This window comes from Colias eurytheme, chromosome 26 (genome assembly GCF_061535395.1).
Source record: "Colias eurytheme isolate Ceu_HAF_F1 chromosome 26, ilColEury1 Martin Lab GWU primary, whole genome shotgun sequence".
In the NCBI taxonomy this organism is placed as follows: domain Eukaryota; kingdom Metazoa; phylum Arthropoda; class Insecta; order Lepidoptera; family Pieridae; genus Colias; species Colias eurytheme.
Window position 1 is genome coordinate 6,390,984 of NC_143005.1, and position 22,653 is coordinate 6,413,636.

A 22,653-nucleotide genomic window follows, 5' to 3' on the forward strand; every position below is an offset into this window, starting at 1 on the left:
TTTTTAATAAAATCATTAGCATCCTTTGGCGTTGAAAATGCTACAATACAACGATTTCTCCCTATTTTTTTAACACTACCAGATACTATATTTTTAATATTGTTATTTTTTAAAAATCGACCAAAAGTAATGGGATGCAATGTTGTTCCATCGCCAGGTGTTGACTCTATACGCTGAACATGAACAATATAAGGGAAGGAGTCAGTAGATAGGTATTCTGAACGTAAATTTGGTAAAGCCGATTGTTCATTCATATTATTATTATCATTCTTATAGGACTCATCAAAAGTAACATCAGAATTGGACTTTTTATTAGGCTCAGTGCTATCACTGTCCTGTTTCCTTAGCCTGCGTTTTTTAGGAGTGCTTTCCACCCAACAATTTTTTAATGCAAAATCGTTTTCACATTCTATACTTGGAACCGTAATGTAACTAGCTACTTCAGGACCAAGTTGGAAACTTGGTCCTGAAGCTATAGGGTCGGGAGGATCGTTCATCGATCAGCCCGCCAAAATTTAAGTGCAAAAATTTTTTTACATACTATAAATCAGAATAAAATAGACTTACCAATAAAAAAACTACTAACTACACTAATTTACAAGTTCATATATAAGAAACAAAAGATATATACAAAGCCAAACTCAATTGAACATTAATTTAAATTTTTTTCAAATTAAATTTCAAAAATTACACCCGGCTCGTTCGAAGATTCCCGCGCTTTTTCCGATTCGTTCGTTGTCAAATCACTGAAACTGTTTCTGACTTCTGTTTGTACTTGTCTGGTCGATGGTGACTTTGTAGAGTATATTTGTTCTGTGCTTTGTAGCGTTGTGTTTTTAAAATGTTATATAGAATGACAAAATGAAATATTCTTCTATTTTATGATACTACTAGAACTGTTACTAGATTAAGATTTTTAAGATGCCACCAACGGTTCAAACTAATGAGCCTGAAAGGGAAAAGCGACCTCAGCGCACAGGTGAAAGAAGGTTAGTTCATTCTATGTTTATTTCATTCTATGTTTATTTCTAAAATGTTTACAATTATTGTTGCAATAACTAATAGATGATTATTATTATAGGTCGGAACTCGTAACTCGCATAAAGTATTGTAATACGCTTCCCGATATCCCTTTCGATCTAAAATTTATTACGTATCCATTTCCTTCGACACGATTTATTCAATACAATCCTACGTCATTAGAGAAGAATTATCGTTATGAAGTACTGACGGAGCACGATTTGGGTGTCCACATTGACTTGATTAATCGCGATATATATCAAGGGGATGGAAATGCGATACTAGACCCGGCGGACGAGAAGCTTCTGGAAGACGATGTGCTTACACCACAGGATTCTAAACGGTCTCGGCATCATGCTAAGAATGTGTCGTGGCTGCGACGTTCTGAGTATATCTCTACAGAACAGACAAGATTTCAGCCTCAATCTATGGAAAAGGTAATGAATATGCTAATATAGTTACAAACTTTTATTCACATCAATAGGATTGTTTTTTTAGCCAATTACCCATAACATTTATTATATTTGGTGTTTTGAAAGTTTGAAAATTATTGTGTGTGAGGACTTGGGTTGTTGAGGAAGTGATTATGAGGAAGAGGAGGAGGAAGAGGAATTTTCACACACAAATTTAGGGGATGCGGATGAGGAAGAGGATATTTTTTTGAGGAAGAGGATGCGGATGAGGAAGCGGAAGAGGAAGCGGATGAGGATGAGGATGATAGGAAATTATAATCAAAATTAAAAAACAAAAACTTTTAAAATTAAAACAAAAGCCATTCTCCTGTCTGTACATATTGATGTTTTAGGGTTAGGGTGACAAATCAACATCGAGCTATGCTGCGCTGTACTGCGCTGTGCTGTGCTGTGTTTCTTAAGCTACGTTTTTTTAACAATTAAACGATGCTGCGCTGTACTGCGCTGTGCTGTGCTGTGTTTCTTAAGCTACGTTTTTTAACCTTCCTATACTCGCGCGTTGGTCTGTGAGACCGACGAAACACATTTTCGTAATTATTTTTATGCAGGTAAATCCTGTGAAGTCGAGTTCCTTGCTAGTTTCCGGATTTGGGGCTAACTTCATTTTAGTGCAGGTCGCGGCGTAGTCGGCAGAAGTTCACGTGTCATAGCATTTGGCGCCAATCGGTCCATGAGACCGACGCGAGTATAGGTGCAAGTTTTTGTGTAAGTATTAATATTATATATTTTGTACATTTATATATTTTTTAAGACTTTGAATACTTTATGAAGTATGTATAGTAAAATATATGTATGAATGTTGCTCTAAATTACATTTTGACCAATTTTTTAGGCCATACTTCATGTCAAAATGAACGATGATCAAATCAGATTGTTGCTGGAAGAATCAAGTTCTGTTTCTGCTATGAAGACGAAAATGACAGTGAGGTGGAAGACAACGTGGAGATACAAGAAGAGACATACGAAACCGAGCAAGACGATGACAATGAAGAGATATCTGAAGTTCCCGTGATTTTTACTTGGGAAAAGATGGACAGACAAGGCTCAAAACTAAGCCAAACATAGATAAATATGTGCTTTGATATGTTTATTATTATTACTTAGAAGTTTATTTTGTTTTGAAAAAGAAGTTCTGTTTTTAAAGTGAAACTTTTATTACATCGTCTCAAACTTTTTGGTCTGTGCAGCGCATGTCGCGTATTATTATTTTTTAAATTATTAAAAAAAATATATTATGTGATGTAACTAAAAATTTACGGTTTTCGTAATTTTTCCTTTATCTATGCTATAAGACGTTGCTTCGCACCCTGTAGGTTTTGATTCCCTTGCAAGTGTCGAAAATTTGCGGCATAAACGGCTGTATCTTTTGATTGCGTTGGCTTAGAAGTTTGATTTTTTCACAGCTTCAAGGGACAGTAGACCTGAGTAATTGATATAAATTTCAGCTTCAAACCTCCACGCGTTCCTGAGAAAAAGGCTCTTGACAGACGGACGGACGGACAGACGGACAACAAAGTGATCCTATAAGGGTTCCGTTTTTTCCTTTTGAGGTACGGAACCCTAAAAAAAAACTGCATCAAATCCGTTGCGTAGTTTCAAAGATTTAAGCGTACAAAGGGACATAGGGACAGAGAAAGCGACTTTGTTTTATACTATGTAGTGATAAGCTCGACACAGCGCAGCGTGGCACAGCTCCATAAAAACATAGCACAGTTCGACACAGCGCGGCTCAGCATGGCGGGTAGCGCGCCTCGCTCGAGACTGCTGCGTTTTTAAACAGAGCGTAGCCTCACACAGCGCAGCACAGCATGGTTTGTTTGTATCCTCATTAAAATATAAGACGAGCGAGTTGACCAAACACAGCACAGCGCAGCATAGCTCGATGTTGATTTGTCACCCCTAAACGATGCTGCGCTGTACTGCGCTGTGATGTGCTGTGTTTCTTAAGCTATGTTTTTTAACAATCTAGCTCAGTATAAAGTAATCAGCAGCTCGTGTAGTCGTTTATCTCGTCAAATATGACCCTATTTTCAAAAAAACGTAAACATTACGACATAGTTGACTCCGATGAAGATGAAAGTGAAGAAGAAGCGGATATGGATATTTTATGTGTTATTTTGTCGTTAAAAGAGTCCAGTCTAATGTCCAGTCCAGAATAATGTCCTATAATATTTATTTATTATTATTTATTTATTGCCACTGAAGACGATTTTTTTTTAATATTTGCGAATGACTAAAAATCATTTTAATTATTATTAACTAGCGACCCGCCCCGGCTTCGCACGAGTGCAATGCTGATACTAAATACACTACAGAAAAACTGTGAACGTTGTACAATATAAAAACATAGCGGCCCGCTCCGGCTTCGCACGGGTATAAAATATATAGCCGGGCGGCCGGCCGGTACCGCCGCAAACGCTACGTCCCGCAATTTTTAAATCTGTTATATGGTCTTCGAAAATATTCACTTAAATCATACGGTGTAAAGGGCCATATAGATCTATATTAAATGAACAATGTATTCAAGGTATTTAATTGGTTAAGGATTAATGCTGTATTGGTTAAAATCGCTTCGAAAATTAGCCATTATTTGTCGTAAAAAGTAAATGACAAAATTAAGTTATTGTGGGTTATCCATAAGAGATAGACATATACCATCGCGGACTTTTCTGTAGACCTTTTCAATGTGTATAAATACTTAGTACATTATTTTGATAAAACTCGTAGGGTTCAGCCTGCGTTTGCAATGTAAGCGGAATAAATGTAATTTTTTACGACATCACATTAGAAACCTCAAAAATAACAGTACTTCTCCACTATTTAATGGATGTTATTATACCTTATTATACATATAAACCTTCCTCTTGAATCACTCTATCTATTAAAAAAAAACTGCATCAAAATCCGTTGCGTAGTTTCAAAGATTTAAGCGTGCAAAGGGACATAGGGACAGAGAAAGCGACTTTGTTTTATACTATGTAGTGATAAGCTCGACACAGCGCAGCATGGCAGAGCTCCATAAAAACATAGCACAGTTCGGCACAGCGCGGCTCAGCATGGCGGGTAGCGCGCCTCGCTCGAGACTGCTGCGTTTTTAAACAGAGCGTAGCCTCACACAGCGCAGCACAGCATGGTTTGTTTGTATCCTCATTAAAATATTAGACGAGCGAGTTGACCAAACACAGCACAGCGCAGTACAGCGCAGCACAGCTCGATGTTGATTTGTCACCCTTAGGGGGAGGTTAGCTCGCCCGATCGCGAATTTACAAAGCCTCTAAGTACTATACTATTTGAGTCACGAGCCGGACTCAGATGAGCTTTTGTTTATGCATATTACTCGAAAAAACCTATCTCATCTCAGTGCCAGAAGCGACATTAGGCGATTTCCACAAAAAAATACTAACTGGTAGATATATATTATGTAAGCTTAAACAACTTGTTTTTTTTTTAATTTAAAATGACTTGACATTCGATTCATCATTTTGATATCTTTGGTAAAATATGTTTCTTCTGAGTATGAGAGAAAATGTTATATTATTATGTTTAGAGATAAGTGTTAGGCGCAGATATAAATATGGCGGTAAGACTCTACTCTTGTTCGTTAGTAGAGTCCGACTCGTAACTCAAATACCTAGTGCACACTAAAAGTTTTGCGTTGCGGGCCACCCATAAATGTTTGAATTTTGAATGTTATATTTTTTTAACATATGAAGTCTCATTAGTTGTAGAAAAAAAAATTGGGCGGGAAGCACTTGTCAATTGTTTTTTATCTCAAGTTGAAGTTCGTTATCCGTAGCAAAAATGGAACTAGCACGAAAGAATTTTAGGGCGGTGATTTTTTACGATTTTAAAAGTTCGCTTTCTCCGAAAGCTTGCACTGCTCGCCTTTAAAATACTTTCTGGAGGGAAGCACCTTAGTTGAGGACTGTAAGGCATTGATATGCTGAATTTCATCGCGGCCATGTTTCTCTCCATGATGACATTCGTGAAGGTCAACCCTGAACTGCGATCACGGAGGAAAATATGGCTACCGTCAGACGACTAATTTAAGAAATTTGTCATATCACTTATTAGGAGATTCGGGGACATTTGGGGATTGGTATGAGCCAAATTCAGAAAATTTTACATGAACATTTCAAAATTAGGAAGCTTGGTTGCCAGTGGATTGCTCACAAACTCACTCCAGAACAAAAACGACATCGAGTAGATTGGTGTAAAGAAATGCTATTAAAATACAATCACGGACATTCTAATGCTGTGGATAATATCGTAACAGGATATGAAACATGAATATATTGTTATATTCCAGAAAGAAATCACCAATATTCTTTGGGGGTGTTTGAAAGTGACAGGAAACCAACAAAATTAAGGCAGGCGAGAAGGGTCGACAAACAAATGATTGCGTTTTTTTTCTCCAAGACGGGTTCTGTCTGCACTATACCACTTGAGCTACAAAATACTGTTAATGCTGAGTCGTACACCACTATTTGTTTGCCCAATGTCTTAGAAAAAATGAGGGAAAAGCGACCTAGAGGTCGCATCCTGTTGCACCATGACAGTGCTCCGGCGCACACCGCGACCAAAACAAAGTCATTTTTCGCTAATGAAAACATAGAGCACGTGACCCATGCCGCACGCAGTCCTGACCTAGCATCGTACAATTTCTTCGGTTTCCCAAAAATCTAAGATTCAATGAGTGGTTCGACATTTACGTGGCCAGAAGAGGCCGTGATTGCTTTCAAACAGCACGCAGAAAACATACCCTCGGACCAATGGTCCTCATGTCTCCAGAAATTGTTTGAACGTATGAAAAAGTGTTTTAAATGTAACGGGGAATACTTTAAAAAGTAGTAAATATAATATTACTCAAATAAATTGTTTTATTTATGAGTTACGCAAAACTTTCAGTGTGGCCCACGTACATACATATATTAGTTTAAATAGGCTTTGTAAATTCGCCGCCCGATCGGATCAGCATCCTCATAAATTTCCTCTAAATTTTGAGGAAGCGATAGCGGAAGAGGATTTTTTTATTTTCATTTTTGAGGATGCGGTAACGGTAGAGGAACCCAAAATATTGCGGAACTTCCGCATTATGAGGAAGCGGAAGAGGAATCCTCAACAACCCTAGTGAGGACCAATAATATTAACATTATCATTATTATTTCCAGGTGGAGGCCAAGGTCGGTTACAATGTTAAGAAAATATTCAGCGAAGAAACACTATACATGGACAGAGAGAGTCAAATCAAAGCCATTGAAAAGACGTTTGAGGACAACAAGAAACCTATAGAGAAGCACTACAGCAAACCTGGTGTTACTCCAGTGGAGGTGATGTCTATATTCCCCGACTTTGACATGTGGAAGTATCCTTGTGCGCAGGTCATATTCGATTCAGACCCAGCGCCGGCTGATAAGAATATTGCTGGACAGATTGAAGCTATGTCGCAGGCTATGATTCGGTGAGATTTTTTTTATTTATTTTGTAATTTGGATAACACTTTTATTAAAAGGAAAAGAAAATAACAAATGTTGTTGTTGGTTTTGTTCTTTACTAATAATTGTGATTGGAAAGAGGTTGAATAGCCATTTTTTTTCCCATTAGGATGTACAGATTTATAGTCTTTAAGATCTCAATTCCTATTAAGCCTAAATATGAGAAAAAAATATTATTAGTGCATGGAAAATGTGTTTTAAAAAGATATTTAGCAAGTTTACGGTACTCCTACTTTTATTAAATTTTCTGCTAGGTAAATTTAACCTATTAATTGATTGCTGCTGTGGTTACCTGCTCAGAAATGTTCCACTTTCGGCTTAACCAATAATAATTAAATTCCAGAGGTGTGATGGACGAAAGTGGAGAGCAGTTTGTGGCATATTGTCTTCCCACCGAGGACACGATACAGAAACGGCGACGCGATATCACTGAAGGCATACCGTACATGGACGGTGATACATATGAATATAAGATGGCTAGGGAATACAATTGGAACGTTAAAAGTAAAGCCTCTAAGGGTTATGAGGAGAATTACTTCCTGGTGAGAATTAATTTGATTTTCCTATTTTAGTGTTTTAAATTGAAACACATTTCTTATACATATTTTCATAACAATTGATTTTTGTTAGTCAAACCTATGCCAATAAGTTAACATAACATTAATCTTATATTCTATACATTTAATTTTTATAAACTTTTCCTAAATACTAAAAATATGTTGAGAACTTAAACTGTGTGTTCAAATTATTTTAGTCATTGAATTCGTTAATTATTTTTGAAGTGAAAACTTCTTTAGCGGCGTTGAGCACTTTTTCTGTAATGGGTATAAAATCTTAAACTCGATCGCGTCAGGACACGTGACCTGATCGAAAAAGCGTAAGACGGATACCATTCCAAAATACCAAACATGCTCAACGTTAATAATCAAGTTTTCACTTCTGCCGGCACTCCCGGAGTGCAACCAGTCTTTTTTTTATAATATAATATTCCTTGAACTATCATGGAGAGAAAACTTAATCAATAAACAGGTGGTCCGCAATCACTGCATATACTACAACGAGTTGGAGACACGTGTGCGTCTGTCCAAACGTCGCGCTAGGGCCGGGGCGGCTGCGCAGGCGCTCACGAGACTAGTTGTCACTCACCGACCGCTTAGCGCAGCGGAGCATCGCATGCTCAGGCTTAGGGAGAAACAGTTGGAGCCCGCACAGGTGATATATTATGAAGTTGTTGACGTGACAACGTCTTATAATTCGATAGAGCCGGCTGCACGCACGAAAAAACATGACTCATGCGGCGTTACCTCGCTCTGAGGCGTTCTTAAGGCTTGAAGTGCAAGCGAGAGCGCGGAACGAGCGAACGAAGCACAATCGGACGTTGTCACGTTCAACTATCGTCAGTAAACCGACTTAACAGACGACCAATTTTTTTGCCTAAAATAATGAACCTAACAAGGGTACCATTATTGAAAATTACGATCTAGCCTTATACTATATGCTAATAGTACGGGAGCTAGCAACGTTTGAAATATGTACAAGAATTATAGTATAGTTGGTTTTATGATATACTGTCCCTCTTGCTCTTTAGGATAGAGGCCGGTAAATGTAACTTAATTTGCTAGTTGTAGTATATCTAAGAAGTAAGAACGTGTCCATTCACTTTCCTTAATGTCTCTATTAAGGCGAAGACACTTCGTTCATGTGTTCTTTATGTAAGAGAGTATTTTGAAGTGAAACTCTTTCAGCACGAAAATTTTAAAATTTGAGTCATGGCAATACCGTCACGTCATGGAGCAAGGCGTTGATTTTGGTATCTTTGAATATTACCAAATTTATTACCTATCTTTGGATCTTGCTAAAGAAGTTTCACTTCTGACACGTGTGCTTGGCTCGTTTTATTATTTATAATTTTTCTCACTTGCAGGAGGAAGACGAAGAAGAAGAAGAGGAGGATGAGGATGAAGAAGAGGAGAAACAAGAACAGAATGGGGAAAAAGAGAGGTAATATACAAAAAAATGTTGTGTGGTTTTATGAAACCACCAAGTGAAACTGTTCGAACGGTTCCGAACACTGCTTTGTGTAGCGCATGTCGCGTGACGATCGGCTGCGATACACACGACATGCGCTACACAGACCAGTTTGAGATGATGTAATAAAAGTTTCACTTTAAAATTGATTGCTGCACAATTGACTGTTAATTCATGAATTTGCATATTTGTCATAACAGAACTTTATGATCTCACCTCATAATGTTTAATTCAATAAAATTGTTATAAATAATGATTTTCAAATCAATTATTTTTTTTTAATGGCAATGTTGCTTTGTATATAATTATGTTACCATAATGTTTACATATTTTCAGATCACGCTCTCGATCTAAATCCGGTTCCAAATCACCGCAAGGATCGGAGAAATCGAATAGATCGCGGTCAGGGTCTCGCGAGAGGTCCAAGTCTAGGTCCAGGTCCAAGTCGAGGTCCAGGTCCAAGTCTAGGTCCAGGTCCAAGTCAAAGTCCAAATCTAGAAGTCGGTCGAGGTCCGCGTCTGGCTCGCGTAAATCCAGATCTGGCTCTGCACAGTCTGGATCTGCGAGGTATGTTATTTTTTTATATTAATTAGGTTATAGAGAGATATAAGTAGGATGAAGTATTTTTTTATTTATGTTTGGATTGTACATTAGTAAGTTCTATTCAAGTTTAATACCAGGGTGCACCTTTCATCCACGCGTTCGCGATAAAATGTAGCAGCCCTTCTGGCAAACATCAAGACACCACACAAAAAAAATGCATGATTTGGAAATTCTGTATGAGTATATATTAATTTTATTTGTGGATTGTATTTTCTTCGTCATCATCAGCAAAACAAAAATACGTCACGTAATTTATGGACGCCCACTAATGATAAGAATTTATTAGTGCTATAATATTGTAATAACAACACCTATATTTATTCATTCTGGCAAATAAATATAATTTGAATTTGAATTATAGGTCGGCGGCATCCCGGTCCCGCTCCGGTTCGCGTTCGTCCCGCGCGTCTTCGCGTTCGTCCCGCAGCGGGAAGGGGTCTAGGGCCAGCTCTAAGGCTAGTGATAAGGTAATGTAATCGTACATTTATGTACATTTAAATTTTAAAATAACATGAATTTGTTGAATGATTTTTAGTTTAAAAGATATATATAAGTTGAAGTCATTCAAATATAACTATTTCAACTTTCAACTGTTAATTATGAAAAATACAAATACAAATGAAATTTCTTTAGGTAGGTTGAGAGTAAAATTTCAAGGTCGCGTTATGGCAATACCGTCAACTCATGGAGTAAGGCGACGATTTTGGTATGTTTGAATCAGGAAGTTTTACTTATGACACGTGTGCTCGGCACACACGCTCTTTATTTTATTTGATCAAAGCAGGAAGGAAATTAACGATATATTTTTATTTCATCTTATAGATTGGCACATGTTTCACAGCTAATTTATGATTTTACGGGTGTCATCGTTATTTAAGTTTAACTTTTTTACATTGCAGGGTTCAAAAGCGTCATCGAAAGCAAGTTCCCGCGCGTCATCACGCGCGTCTTCCAAAGGAAGTTCGAAACGCTCCTCACGTGCGAGCTCAAGGAAACGTTCGAGCGCTTCGGAACGTTCTAGAAGCCGATCGGCGAGTGCTTCTAGACATGTGAGTTTTTGTATGCGGACGCGGTTCTACCGAATACCCGCGGCCCCGTCAATAAAGCGGCACGGCGGAACACAGTGGAGTTTAGTCGGTAGGACCACTCAGCAGGGTGAGTCCGACATAACCCAGGGCTCTTTCTCCGAGTGCCCTGGGTATGCCTAAATGCATTCTCCACTATAAAAAAAATGTGAGTTTTTGTTGATGTACCACATTTAGGGTGCTTCACCAGGGATGTACTATGCTATTCTACGATAATGTAATAGCCATGCTATGAAACTATGTGACAACATTTTTTGCTCTAACTAAGTTTTAAAAATTATTATCTAGTTAGGTACTTACCGATGAAAAGTTATGTTAGTCACTTTTCCGTATTATTTGTGCAATATCGTAACACACACGAAGGCATATTTGATGCGTTTCACTTTAAAAATAAATAAAAAATGAGCGTGCAGTTAAGCCATATGGCTTATGTTGAGCGGAACATAAGTGATGTAGGCGGTGTCGTCTCCATATGTATATCTCAATGATGCTACGCTATATATACGCGAGTAAGATGCACATCTCGAGCTATGCGATGTATCGATATGCACATTGCACAAAGCAGGCATCCATAGCGCACACCCTTCAGTATAAAAAACATACCTTACCTGAGACTATCATAATTCTTGTTTTCTATTAGAGAGACAGAGAAACGCGCACGCAATACGGCTTACAACTATAGCAAAAAATGTCATTAAAACTTGGTCTTAATTCCGTCTAACCTCATTTCAATTATTAAAATGTATTTTAATTCATTTTCAGGGATCTCGAAGTGGTTCAGCATCGAGTGCCTCATCACGACACAGTGGCTCGGATTGAATTTCATAATTATTTATATATATTTTACCTAGTAATAAACATATTGGCGACATCAATTATGTTTTATTTTTAAATCCCTTTAATCTATGAGAAAGCACATTAATTAAAGTGCGTGATAGGACTTTCAACATAAATTATTTCGCACATGAGACTTACGATGAACGTCTTCTAGATAAACCATTAAATTAAAACTATATAATATGGTGTTTCTCTTATAAATATAACATCATCACATCGGACACATGGGATAAATAAAAACCAAAATTATGATAGCGATATTTTATTAGTGCATTTCATTTATCAGTGTTATATTTTAGCTAAAATAATACATTAAATCCTTGATCCCAACGATTGCAAGGTTTTGTTAAAAATACGTTACGTAATTTTGATTATAAAAAAAGAGTATAAACATTGTGCCTCCAGTTTTGATCATTATCACTTCGGCTATTGTAATAAACAAACTTGTAAATAGCTTTTATTTATTATGTTTAGCTTAATATGAATATTAGATTAATAATTTATATAATGTAAAAAGAGTCAACTCATAGAACGGATTTAGTTGATTAGATCATTAGAAAATAATAATGGGACATGCAGTCCCTAATAAATGCGGATAACAATAATATATTATTTTCTGAAATCCAGAAAGAATACCAAATGTAAATAGGCAATTTATTAAAAAAAAACTGTCACCAATTAATTAATATTCCAATTATTTTAAGCCAATACAATTTGTATGGAATGCATAAACAGTGACTTGATTCACTGTTGAAATATAGTCTTCATACAACTTTAAAAAAAAGTTAAAGTAGGACTTATGTAAAAAAAAGATTTTTCGTTATGAAAATCAACAACAGTAAAGAATACATTCATTCGTGTTTGTGTGTGTTTTTTTTAATAATTTCTTTAGGTATTGTATCTATAATGAAATTAAATGTTCATGAACAGGTTCTAGAATTAACATTTTCTAGTTATAAGTAGATATTTTCTAGGCGGCTATATTTCCAATTATCTATTTGATTGTTAACGTTAATATCTTATTATTAGGTGTATAAAATGTATAAAAAATTTCAGGGCTATAAAAATGATTCTTTTTGCTAAAATTTGTCGTAATATTTTACGTTTCGTTTCCTAAACTTCTGAGTTCTTTATTTAATTTCATTTTTGAATCACATTATATATTGCTAGTTATAAACTAAATACTATGATTGTAAATATTTGAATCTATTGGAGCGCTATAACATTGCATGTAGAAATTCAAAGCACAGTATTACCATTATTTCCTACAGTAGTGCGACGAATGTACTTGTGCAGAGAAACGGAGGGGAACTGGCGGGGGTCGGGCGACGCGGGCCGCGTAAAGCAAACACGCTTAGTTTGCTTTACCTAGCGCGAAAGGATGACGCAGTCGTATTTTTTGTGTAATAATTTTATTATACATAGGTACTTACATATTCTATTATGGCGCGCACAAACTGTTCGGTTTACGGATGTAAATCTACATTGAAATCCCAGAAGGAAACAATATTTCAGAAAGATTGTATTAATTGTATCTGTTGAATTAAAATCAAATCTATGTATATAATATGTTGTACTCATTATTTTCTAATCAGATTGTACATCCCAATGCGAATGCATTACTTAGTTAAATGTTATAATATACAATTAAGAACATCCAAAAATAAAGTGTCCACGTAAATAATATTTAGCAGTGCAATATCTGTAATTATATATTTATGAACAAATAATTACATCAGATTTAATAATCGCAATTATTTTGAATGTACATATGAATAAAGATTTCATCATAATATTAATAATCACAATTGTTTTATTTCCCATTTGTTGCAACCCTAGCGTATTTTCGTGTGGCAGCGTCATTACCTACGCTGGCGGCGGCATCGCGCGACATCAAAGGCGATTCCTTACTGTAGGAAATAATGGTAATACTGTGTTCAAAGTCTATTAAATTCTTTACTAAAAAGTAAAAACATGTGTAGTTGTTAGTTGTTACAACAGTAACCAAATATTTAAATAGGTAATACATTCAAAATACATTGCTAGTTAATAAAAAGGGCCTTTTCAACGCAGGCATATTTGCTTAATTCTTACACAGTTCTGCAGCGATAATTTCCAAATAATGATTAGTGAACACGGCTTTATTATGCATTACATATCGTAGCAAAGTCCCGGAGACATTTGTCAGTTCTTTAGTGAATGCAGAGAGACCGACTGGAATCTGTCTAGACCCACCCGCACAGACTAGAATTACTTTTAGGAACTCTAGAACCCGTTGACCTGAAAAGAAATTAATATATTATTAGAAATTAAAGACTGAGGGATTTTAAACGCTATTTATTCATACATTATTAAGCCTTCCGTTTTCCCATGACTATCTATATTAATATTATAAAGCTGAATTGTTTGTTTGAACGCGCAAATCTCAGGAACTACTGGTCCGATTTGAAAAATTCTACTGGTGTTAGATAGCCCATTTATCGAGGAAGGTTATAGGCTATATACCATTACACTAAGACCAACAGGAACGGAGCCACGCGGGTGAAATCGCGAAGCGCAGCTAGTAATAATAAACCGCGTTTAAAATCCATTAAAGTCTTAATTTCTAAACATGTAAATTGTAATAATCGTGTAAAATCAAACACAAGTAAAAACTAAATATATTATCAGTCAATGGTATGTAATAACATATATTGTAATAACATGCATATGCATAGAAATTAATAATGAATATACTATATAGTTGCAAAATCTAAGTTACGTAAATGTCCTTCGATTCTCAAAGCACTGAGTGGATATATCCATTTTGTACTGTTTATCTGTTAATTTTAATCATTTTATTGTTCTAAAAATCTGTATTTATATGTTAACGGTACAAATAAATGGTTTTTTCTTTTATTCTTTCAAAATAAATCAATACTCACGAACAATCTGCCTAACTCTATGCTCCGGATCTCCCAGAGATATAATTTGAGTGCGAATCAACTCTTTAGTCTCTGACGTGAGAGGATCTTGGCCCATAGTGTCCAATAGTTGCTCCGTCATTAGTATAACTTCTTCCGCGACTGATGGCAACACTGCTTTTAGCTCGCTGCAATAACAAATTTGTTAATAAAAGAATTATCTAAGGTTTTAAATTGTTCTATTTTATGAAATCAAATTTGTATGCAATACTCAATATCTAATAATATTATATTATTATTTTTATTTAATATCATATGAATATGTGAAATAAATCTGTGAAAATTTTTCTAGAAAACTAGTATCGAAAGTGAATCTAAAAACATGCTTATAAAATTATTGTATCGTCACTTGACAAATGCACAAACTTTGAATTATATCTGTTCATTTAAAGTGGGTCAAAATCGAGTCTATTAAGCTAAAAAAAAATTGGTTGTCTGTAAAGTCGGTTTACTGACGATAGTTGAACGTGACAACGGCCGATTTTGCTTCTTTGTCGCTCGTTCCGCGCTCTTGCTTGCACTTCAAGCATTACGGAACGCCTCAGAGCGAGGTAACGCCGCATGAGTCATGTTTTTTCGTGCGTGCAGCCGGCTCTATCGAATTATAAGACGTTGTCACGTCAAAAACTCACACATCATTAGACGCATTATCCATGATGATATCTATCTTGTCTTTGAGCTGTTGTTTGTATTGCGCGTTCGGATCGTTGCCGCACGACGGGCTGACCAATAGCAGTGAGGCGACGCAAATGAGACGGTATACTTGCAAGCCCAGTTCTACGAATCGTGGCTTGTCTAGCGAGAGGGTCTGAAATTTAAATATACTATGAGATTAATTTTTCCATATACTATGAGATTAATTTTTCTATATTTAGTTTTATAGCTACTAAATGAAAATCCATACTAATTACTAATATTATAAATTGCGAAAGTAACTCTGCCTGTCTGTCTGTTACTCAATCACGCCATAACTACTTTGGTATAGAAATTTGGTATAGAGATATTTTGATACCCGAGAAAGGACATAGGCTACTTTTTACCCCGGGAAATAGGATAGGTTTTATCCCGGAAATCCCACGGGAACGGGAACTATGCGGGTTTTTTTTGACTGCGCGGGCGAAGCTGCGGGTGGAAAGCTTTATAAATGAGAAATTTATCAATATAAATCACGAGTTTGGTCGCTCCGGCTAATGACGCGGGTTCGAATACGGTTTCGTGATCGAAATTTCTATTCATTGTAATTTTTTTTATAACCATTCTAGAATCGGAAGTAAATTTAATTGTTTGGTTTTGGATTTCTTTTCAGTAATTTCAATTCAATTTTCGCAAGATTCTTTCATAAATCAAATTTAATAAGGTTTTTTTGCTTGCTTTTAAATTAGTACTAAAATTTTCTCCTGTAACCACACTACCCATCGAATGAAAATCGAGACAGAAGCGGCGACGGAATATTTTAAATATGCGTAGGCATAATTACCGATTAAAACTACGTATAATATGTCATAGTCAAAAATAATGAACAAAGTCGATAAAAAACTGGTTATTATATTAATTTTTGATACATTCAACAACATTCAAAGTGCAAAATATATCTATAACTTATTTAAGAATGTCGCAATAATACCTCAGGATAATCCTTAGACTCGTCCCACTCAAGTAGTTCCAAATACGCCTTAGCCAAGGTTTGGGCTGTAACATTTCTGATGATGTTCTGATCACTGACAGGTAAGCTAAGCCCAGTCTTATCAATGTGCCGTTGTATCCATTCTTTCGTGTGCTGTAGACCATCTGGAATTGTAAATATTTATACTTTTTGCATTTTTTTTGACGTGACAACGTCTTATAATTCGATACAGCCGGCTGCACGCACGAAAAAACATGACTCAAAACATGACGGCGTTACCTCGCGCACTGATGCGTTCCGTAAGGCTTGAAGTGCAAGCGAGAGCGCGGAACGAGCGACAAAGAAGCGCAATCGGACGTTGTCACGTTCAACTATCGTCAGTAAACCGACTTTACAGACAACCAATTTTTTTTATTCTTTAGGGGCTGTATCTTATTAAAAATAATCTGTGAATGTAATAATATGTTTACATTTTTCATAACAATGAAAAGATGTCAATAAAAAAGTCTATATATTTTTTTTATTTGTATTTATTCCATAGATATTAACCTGTAACACAGTTTTTAACTAACAGGCATTAGTTTCTCGAATTATAATATTATTGATATCATTTTAAATTTTTGAATATATATTTTTTTATTTATTCGAATATTTATATTAAAAAAAAATTACTTACCCTCCGAAACTTTAAGCATTTCGTCAAACTTATTCCTTTCATATTGTACACTCTCCTTTTGTACATGAGGTCGAATCATCGCTATAAGTGTGTTGGCTAAGTCTAGCTTCAGTACTTCTAAAGTTTCTAATATTGCACGGAAGATATCAACCTGAAATCACATACTTTTATTATAAGAAAGCTGTTTAAGTCTAAGAAAGAACGTGTGCCGAGCACATGTGTCAGAAGTGAAACTTAATTGGCAAGATTTAAAGATACCAAAATCGTCGCCTTAATCCATGACGTGACGGCATTGCCATGGCGCGACCTTGAAATTATACTCTCAATAAAAATGTATACAAAATCGTTGTGTGCTATTTATAATAAATATTTTACAATAAGTAGGATTGAACAAAGAACTTTGATTTAATAATAATTATCAGCTACATTTTAATCAAATGCTTTTTAAAACAATCGTAATACTATTATAAAGGCGAAAGTTTGTATGGATGTGTGGATGTGTGGATGTATGGATGTATGGATGTATGGATGTTTGTTACTCTTTCACGTGAAAACTACTGAACCGATTACAATGAAATTTAGCACACATATAGAGGGTAACTTGGATTAACACATAGGATAGGTTTTATCCCGGAAATCCCACGGGAACGGGAACTATGCGGGTTTTCCTTTGAAAATGCGGGCGAAGCCGCGGGCGGAAATCTAGTATGTCATAAATTAAGAAAATCAATTTTTGATAATTTTTATACGAATAGAAATAAAATAATTTGATCCTGAGGCGGGATTCGAACACGCGTCTATCTACCATTCAGTTTTAATCCCGCCTCATGATAGAATTTTTTCCGTTCCATAAAAAATATCATTTATAACGCATTTGTATGCTTTAAAACTAAACATAAAATCTTTTTCCCAACTATTCTTTAATAACTATTCCATATAAATATAAATATTTCTTACTGTATCAGTCAACTGTGTTATATTCTGTATCATCTCATCCCTCGCTGGTGCCGCGAGTTTGGCCATCAGATCTATCACGAAAGTCGCATACTTCTGGAAGTCGAGGCTGTTATTCTCCGCTTGCTGCTTGATGAAGTCACCGTCTAACACTTCTTCAATCATTTCCTTGATGCGCGTGTGTCTTGGCAACAGTATTGCGAATAGACCCTGAAAATAAATGAAATTAAGTGATTCTTTATCCTACTGATCTTATAAATGTGAAAGTTTGAGCTTGACCAATCATTTTGCACTCAATAGGCTTGATAAAGTATTGTAAAAAGGTGGCTTGCAAACTATACTTAATAATAGAAAGCTGAAGAGTATGTTTGTTTAAACAGACTAATCTCAGGATCTACTGGACCGATTTAAAATCTTTTACCACTAGATATGTACACAAATGCTATTTATGGGTAAAGCTTGGGTGGACCTCTTGTATATATTTTTTTATTATTATTCTAGTGCTGCGATTGCATTATGTTAAATGGCTTTAAAATCTAAAATAAAACAAATTGTTTAGTTAATTTATTGAATTCGGAGTAAAATAGAGGTTATAAGAGTCAACGACATTCCATTTAAGGAGAGGAACCTTTTTTTGTCATAATCATAAAATCGTAAGTGGTGACTTTGAGTATGTAAATATTCCTTTGTTAAAAATTATCAGTGTAAAACAATATGCAGCCTTCCTTCAGATAGATAAAGACATTATTTTTTTTTCCCTGTCACCTGTAAGAACTAAGAATGTAGTAAAATTTAAATTTTATTAAATGTTAACATTCTTTGTTTAGTAACAAAGGAGTGAACAAATAAATACCTGTTTAACATCTTCAAGCAGTATAAGAGCTTGCTTGTATTCTGGTGGATCTGCGTTAAGCTGCTCTCGGAGTATATCAAAATATGCTCTGTGCATTGTTTCCTTCACCAACTTCTGATAGCTATATTTGACAAAATAAAGTTTCTGTAATTTCTATTAATCATGTCTGTTGAAATCAAGGAATATTATACACTTTGGTAAATAGTTAGTTTAAATATTTGATTAGTTTAATTTTTTATATTATACTACTTATTACAAATATTAACTAGAATGACTTGTCTAGAATACCGTGTGTTAACTATTTACACTATAGAGAAGCTAATGCAGTATTAATTGTGAAGCTCACTAAAACAAATTTATACTATAGTAGAACTATTTCAGACAACTTTTCTAAAGTTAGCTAGGTACATAAAATATATCAATTTAACTACCTATTATCCGGAGGTTCAAAAGGTTCCAGCTTGAAGTCTTGGTCCACAGCAATCTCATGAGCGAGTGCCATGTTTTGCATGCCGTGGGCAGCTTTCATAATGTCCTCCAAAGTGACGAACTTAGGAGGAGAAGCACCAGTTATTGTTGAGCCTCGGACTCGAAATTGGAGGGGTTCACTTGCAAAGTAGCTGTAAATAAATTTATACTTTTGTACAATTTTGTAAAATTATAGTTTTTATCCAGGAAATTATTCCTCTTTTATTTTTCTGGAAAATTATTGTGTTTGGTGATTGAAGGTTTTGAGTTTGATGAAATTTAAATAGGGATACCATAATTCATATTTCTAATTTGATCCTTTCAAGGAGAAAAAATTTATAATAAATTTTATAAAATATCTATGAACAGGCATTATAAGATAATAAACGATACCCAATTAAATAAATATTGAACTGTAATAATAAAAGGGAAAATGATTATTACTTGGTTAACTAATCTTATTGTGTGATTAGATTCAACACAAGTCTTTGTTACATAGATTATTATGAACAAAGAAAAACCGTTGCATTTATTAATAATAATTACTAAAGTATGACATTACCTTGGTCCTGTGGGTATAGGCCGTGAAGGAATTCGCATATTTTGGTCATTTTTCTCTCCGTCTTGGGAACTCGAACCACTAGCTTTCTCTCGATCGCTCATCTTGGAATCTTTGTCTTAACTGACCGTAAGTTGAACCAGGAACAAAATATAAACCCTTTCAACCCATATAAGGTACGTTACATGAACTCACGACTTCAAAATCTCATATCATCTTGCAACTTAATCACCTTGAGTCATAAGAATACATAACCTAATACACGATTGGTATTGTGATAAAAAAATATTTTAAGTCGCTACACTATCGCTGTAGAGACAATAAAAAGTATTTCAAGGCTTTACTTGTATTTTTATTTACGATTTTTCTAGTTTTTCTCGTTGTTTTCGTTTACTTGTCAATTTTATGCATCTGTCAAAAGTCATAACAGCTGTCTATTGTCTAAAAATGAACGCAAAAAACTAAAAAGTCATAGATGAAAATGTGTCATCTATTTTAAGCAATGAAGAATAGATGTAGATTGTAGGCACACTATTATGCACCTTTAATCTGGATTTACCTGTTCAATTAGGTAATAATTCTCTACGCCGAATATCTGCGTAGTCCCTCTATTGGGTGGAGACGTTAACAAAGAGAAAAAGAAGAGAGGGTAGTAAATAGTAAAGTAGTAGTAATAGGAATTTCGCAAACCTTGGCAAGACCTTAAGATATTAGTTCTGGAATTAATTTCATAATTTTTAATTTTATCTATAGTGGTATTTTATAGGAAGATAAATAGCGGTACCTACAAATTCAAATGACAAGCATAATCTGAACATTTTTAACTACCCTAGTGCGGTCGTGCCCTACATAACCGAAAATATATTTCTCCGCCATGAAGACGGAAACAGATTTTTATGATCAAGTTCTTTCCTCATTAAAATCACCGTAGAAACGTTAACGTTACGTTAGTTTAACAATTTGCATAATTCAAATGATAAAAAAAAAACAATAAATTTCACAAAGACAATAGGTATATTTTTATTTCTCATAGGTACCTACAAAGAATTTATCATAACTCCCGTTTCAAAGAATCGTTTTAAAGAAATTGGCTAGCCGGAGTCAAGAAGAAGGCAATCTAACTTTTTCACAGACAGAACTAGCAACTAATTTACGTACGTAAACTGAGTGCCGTCGGAGTGGATTACTTGGTACGTATTCCATTTTGAACTGAAAATATTTACAGTCGCCTCCTTTGCAGAGATAATTTATTTTCTCACTGCCGTTCTGGATTGGGGTGAACTACTACGTAAGTTTTATCGTTTTATATTTGAATTCTGTGATCGTATTGGTATTTTTTTTATCGGTAATCTTGATAAATAAAGGATTGAATATAATGTGGTATCGCTTAAAATGCGAATTCCTTATAAATTACTGTTCCTATTCAGGGAGCTGCGCTGGGTAGACCATATTATCTACTAAATTTTGTTTTTTAAAAAATTTACCCTTAAATATTATGACATTTTATAACATAATATTAATTAAGACCAAATTACATACATGAACCTTCAGTGGTTCTCAGAAGTCGTAGCTAATGAGGCTCCGGTTGTAGCCATAAAATTATACAGATATTGATAATATGGAAATTGGATGTCTTAGTCTGTTCGTGAGTATTGTTTTTGTTACATCCCGTACGTATTTGCATTTCAAGTGCTTGATAAAGCTAATTAATTGATGCTGCTTGCCATCCGATCTTACTAGAATTGTAATTTTAGCAATTTTATCGTCCTTCACCGATCTGATAACCAGATGAGACGTATTTTTTATTAAATATTTTTTATAAACAAATATGCTTGCCTATCGAAAAGTGGTCATGGCTATTTTTGATTAAATTAACTTTTATCGATTTTCATCACCTTCATACTTTTGATAACCAAATGAAATTTATTTGACTGATAGTTTTTGATACACAGAATATGCCTAGCACAGATGCCTAGGTATGCTTTTTTTTCACCTATTATAGTAGTAATATATTATTATGTCGATACATTTTTTTTTATAAAATTGAACTTTTTTATATCACAGTGTCGAAATATAATCTATGTTTGATTATCTAATGCATTTTCGTACGGGCACGCATCGGCACCGTGGCTTAGTTGGTTAAAGCGCCTGTCTAGTAAACAGGAGATCGTGAGTTCGAATCTCGCCGGCGCCTATACTTTTATATTGAATTTTGTTTTTATATTTTTTTCATTTGCTTTATTACATTTTCTTTTTAGTTGGGTAAGTATAAAATTTTCATAATGAATAATTATAACAAGGTTTTTCCTGTATAAGATTTTTGTGTATAATGTAGTAAAAAATATGAAACCTACCTATGCATTTTTTCGTCGATTTCGCTATTAGCATAGTTTTGTGGGACGAAACACATCAATTTCCAAGACATTGGGCACAAAATTATTCATGACCTTGAAATCATTCAAGTTCTTTACCTACTTCTTAATTATTATTCTTAATATACTATTATAAAGGCGAAAGTTTGTATGGATGTATGGATGTTTGTTACTCTTTCACGTAAAAACTACTGAATGGATTTGAATGAAACTTTACCACAATATAGCTTATACATCAGAATAACACATAGGATAGGTTTTATCCCGGAAATCCCACGGGAACGGGAACTATGCGAGTTTTTCTTTGAAAACGCGGGCGAAGCCGCGGGTGGAAAGCTAGTTATATCATAATAATATTTAAAAATAACATAATAGGTAGGGTACTCTAAAAATGAATGAAATCGACATGAAATTAAATATTTATTGCAATTCAACAAAACCATCTGCAACGTAAAAACAAAGAAATATAAACCAATTCGAAATTCAAATTGCTTCAAAAACACGACCAAGCAACTTAAATTAACTCGCAATGGTAACATTATGAAATAATTCTTTCAAAGTTTAGAAAACTGTTAATATTCCCCGCGAATCGCGCAGGGTAATTTTCTGTCTCAACTCTTAACTTTACGAAACTGCGTCTTAG

The 22,653-nt window shown here is 34.9% G+C and overlaps 2 protein-coding genes and 1 non-coding gene across 3 annotated transcripts; 2 read left to right on the forward strand and 1 right to left on the reverse strand.

Moving 5' to 3' along the window:
- Nucleotides 1-823: 823 nt before the first annotated feature.
- Nucleotides 824-11,579, forward strand: atms (RNA polymerase II-associated factor 1-like protein antimeros). The gene is made up of 10 exons (XM_090116791.1): nt 824-989; nt 1,082-1,457; nt 6,665-6,954; nt 7,332-7,530; nt 8,018-8,200; nt 8,913-8,989; nt 9,353-9,583; nt 9,981-10,086; nt 10,519-10,668; nt 11,467-11,579. The coding sequence occupies exons 1-10, from the start codon at nt 922-924 to the stop codon at nt 11,521-11,523; spliced, it is 1,737 nt and encodes a 578-aa protein (XP_089972917.1). The 5' UTR covers nt 824-921; the 3' UTR covers nt 11,524-11,579.
- Nucleotides 11,580-13,610: 2,031 nt separating this feature from the next.
- On the reverse strand, nt 13,611-20,050 carry LOC149897230 (T-complex protein 11-like protein 1). Its single transcript, XM_090116778.1, has 9 exons — nt 19,642-20,050; nt 19,043-19,231; nt 18,612-18,732; nt 17,762-17,968; nt 16,805-16,955; nt 16,129-16,292; nt 15,137-15,312; nt 14,466-14,632; nt 13,611-13,821 (listed from the first exon to the last, which is right to left on the reverse strand). The coding sequence occupies exons 1-9, from the start codon at nt 19,740-19,742 to the stop codon at nt 13,625-13,627; spliced, it is 1,473 nt and encodes a 490-aa protein (XP_089972904.1). The 5' UTR covers nt 19,743-20,050; the 3' UTR covers nt 13,611-13,624.
- Nucleotides 20,051-21,758: 1,708 nt separating this feature from the next.
- Nucleotides 21,759-21,832, forward strand: TRNAT-AGU (transfer RNA threonine (anticodon AGU)). Its single transcript has one exon. It is a non-coding gene; the product is annotated as a tRNA-Thr (tRNA).
- Nucleotides 21,833-22,653: the final 821 nt, after the last annotated feature.

Coding starts and splice junctions, on each gene's coding strand:
- atms (XM_090116791.1), top strand. CDS start 922: ATGCCACCAACGGTTCAAACTAATGAGCCTGAAAGGGAAAAGCGACCT. Junction 10,087..10,518: donor GCTCTAAGGCTAGTGATAAG/GTAATGTAATCG, acceptor TTTACATTGCAG/GGTTCAAAAGCGTCATCGAA. Junction 10,669..11,466: donor CGGCGAGTGCTTCTAGACAT/GTGAGTTTTTGT, acceptor ATTCATTTTCAG/GGATCTCGAAGTGGTTCAGC.
- LOC149897230 (XM_090116778.1), bottom strand. CDS start 19,742: ATGAGCGATCGAGAGAAAGCTAGTGGTTCGAGTTCCCAAGACGGAGAG. Junction 19,232..19,641: donor CCTATACCCACAGGACCAAG/GTAATGTCATAC, acceptor ATTTATTTACAG/CTACTTTGCAAGTGAACCCC. Junction 16,293..16,804: donor AATGCTTAAAGTTTCGGAGG/GTAAGTAATTTT, acceptor TTACAATTCCAG/ATGGTCTACAGCACACGAAA.